Genomic DNA, 2,762 nt, shown 5'->3' on the forward strand with positions numbered 1-2,762 from the left:
AAGTTTCTCCCCCTTCTCTTTTAGTGTTTGTTATTCACTGGAACTATTTCAAACAAAAAATTCAAATGCTACATGTTATGAAGAAGAAACAGAAATGTATAAGAAAGAAAGCTTAATTAGGGACACTTCCAAGAACAAACAAAAGCACCACTTTCATCTGCAGCAGACAGCCAAAGCAATTCGATAATTTCCAGATTTATGGAACTGTAGTTCCAGTTATCGTCCCTTTCCCTTTCAACTCTCGACACGTAAATAGCTCCAGTTACATCAATTTCTGCAAACGAAAACTAAAAGGGAAAGCGACGCAGCCTTGTATCCGTAATCTCCGACTCCTCCTCTGAAGAGTTGTTGCAGAAATTACCAGAAAACTCTTCTCTCAGGGGCATTGTCGTTACTAGAAAACCCAGAATGGCCTCAGCCATTTCTTCCCTGTCCCTGTCCCTTTTGGACGCCTGCCCTTTAATAAAATCCCCCATAATCATCTCCAAAACAGTCATAACTAATGATGCTGAATCATTCGTTCACACTCTCTCGGTCACATATAGAAAGCAAAAAATTTCCTTTTCTTGCAATCTAAGCTTACATCCATTTTATAGCCGAAGAAGCATCACTACAAATCGCCTATTCGGTACAGCGGATTGTCTGGGGAAATACTATTCTCATCCTCCCGGCGAAGATCGATGAACTCCGGTTGCATCTCCAGTTGCGTCGACGATGCTCGGGCGCCGGTCAGAGTGACCTACGTGAACCTACACAAGTGGCCGGAATCCGACGCCGAGTTCGTGAAATCGGTGGTGTACGGGGAGAAGGGAGCGGGGCCGAGGGTGGTGGATAGCTACTCGTGCAGGCAGATGTACCTGAGGAGCTACACGTTTTCCAGGGAGGAGACTGTGCCCGAGAAGACGATGAAGTGCTTTGGGAGGGTGAAGCAGAGGGTGTCGATCAAGAAAAAGAAGAAGGGAGCGAGTGGGAACGGTAAAAAGAAGTGTTTCGTGATGAGGAGGATGAAAGAGGTTTCTTGTTCTGCGTTTTTCACCATCTTCAGTCGCCTCTTGTCGTGCACCACCAGTATCGATGTGGTGGATCGTTAACTCCTTGTTTGCTCTACTTTTCTTTCAGGTTCTTTGTTTACTTCTTATATTCTGCTCTTTTACTTCTTTCCCTTATTTATTTTGAGAAAATGGGTGTGTTCAATGTCGAAACAGAAAGAGTTATGACCTGCTGTACGAGCGTCTCTCATGGTTTCTCTACTTGTAGATCGAATCAGTACCCCAAAAGAGTTCTCACTGAGAGATTGGATATGAAAGTTGCATATTTGCAGGGTTTGTTGGAGATCTGATGTAGTTTACATGTGTTTTACTGAACGATCAACTGGTAATATTTGCTCTTACTTTTCTTGTTCCAGAGCGAAAAATGAAGTAATCCGTGCGGACTGCGGAATCTTTGTTCTCAGTTCTCTCTGCTACTGTTACGATAGTTGTCTTTGTGTTCCTCGTATTGCTCCATAGGCATCAAGTTTTGCTTTTTATCAGTTTCAGGAGCTGATTCAATTCGAAAAACCGTAAAATGTAAAAAACATCAAAGAAGAGACTCAAAGAGCACGATGCCGTTACATGACAGTAAACGTATTAATGGCCCATTTCTTGAGATTCCATATTTTGCTTAGCTTTCTGAAGCTATAAACGAGTCAAGTGTCAAAAGAAAAAATCCACTTCCACCATTCTTCTCACGTTTCTGCTTGCTGGGTTCTTCCTAGTCAAATATAATATATGAAAAGGATGCTCAGCGAGTCGTGATGGAAATGGCATCTTGACCATTCGAGGCAGAAGACCCAGATAAAAAAAACTCAAGAAACAGCAGCAGCCTCAGTGATTATTACCCGTCTGAAAATAGCACTTAGAAACAAATTATGAATTTTTTTTCCCATGGCTCATGTCCTTGAATCCATTCGACGAAAACCCTCAGTCAATTGCTGCTCATCCTCAAGTTGAACCACCCGAAACCAAGTTGGTCGACGAACTCTCTTTGCTTCCAATGGTGGCGCATCCATTTACAAAAGGAAGGTAAGGCGTTCGAACTTTCTTAAATCTATTCTTCTCCATTACCAGATTAAAAAAATCTTAAAAACAAAACCCATAACAAAAAGACAAAAAATTAAACACAGCAGAACTTCTCATCCTCCCCGATCAATCACCTCTGCAATTCCCACCGCAACCATCATTTAATACAAACATCCATCATTCCCATTCATCCTCTTTAATTATACTACAGACGGTCGTTCGTTACATTCCGTTCTAGAGAAAACTTAAAAAATATATCTTGGCTGGGCAATGATAGTATCAGACGAAGGGGATCGATGAGGCCGATGGGTTTCAGGTAAGAGTTTGGCGGAGTTCCCAGAGGCATGTGGCCGTTGTTTATGATTACTTTTAAGAGGGTCGTTAAGCTAAAAAGTTGACAAGAGGGATGCAGTGGGAGAGAGGGAGAAGACAAAAGCCTACTGCTGCTTACGGATAGGATTCTCTAAATTTGCTGGGTTTTTTGTTCTAAGAAAAATAATGTAACATAGGCTGGAACGAAAGGGTGGGTAGGGCTCAGCATCAAGTACACGTCGCTTATAAGATTGGTAGTGGGTTGGTTACAGGAGAACATGATGGAGAAATGGTCCAAGACCAAACAACTGTAAATTTATCATAGGACACGCATCCTTTAAGATGTGGGTGATTTAAACAATGAAAAGGATTTTAGTAATCAGGTCAGAT

General features: G+C 42.0%; 1 protein-coding gene across 1 annotated transcript; it reads left to right on the plus strand.

The window, feature by feature from the left end:
- The first annotated feature begins 680 nt into the window (after positions 1–680).
- Positions 681–1,091, plus strand: LOC137965365 (uncharacterized). The gene has a single exon (XM_068811668.1). The coding sequence runs from the start codon at positions 681–683 to the stop codon at positions 1,089–1,091; it is 411 nt and encodes a 136-aa protein (XP_068667769.1).
- The last annotated feature ends 1,671 nt before the right edge of the window (positions 1,092–2,762 follow it).

This window comes from Aristolochia californica, unplaced genomic scaffold, assembly GCF_029961685.1.
Source record: "Aristolochia californica isolate CCGP_79_NKW_82.1479 unplaced genomic scaffold, dmAriCali1.0.hap1 SCAF_5, whole genome shotgun sequence".
In the NCBI taxonomy this organism is placed as follows: Eukaryota; Viridiplantae; Streptophyta; class Magnoliopsida; order Piperales; family Aristolochiaceae; genus Aristolochia; species Aristolochia californica.

Bases quoted from the DNA above. Each gene is read 5' to 3' on its own strand.
- LOC137965365 (XM_068811668.1), top strand. From the start codon at position 681: ATGAACTCCGGTTGCATCTCCAGTTGCGTCGACGATGCTCGGGCGCCG.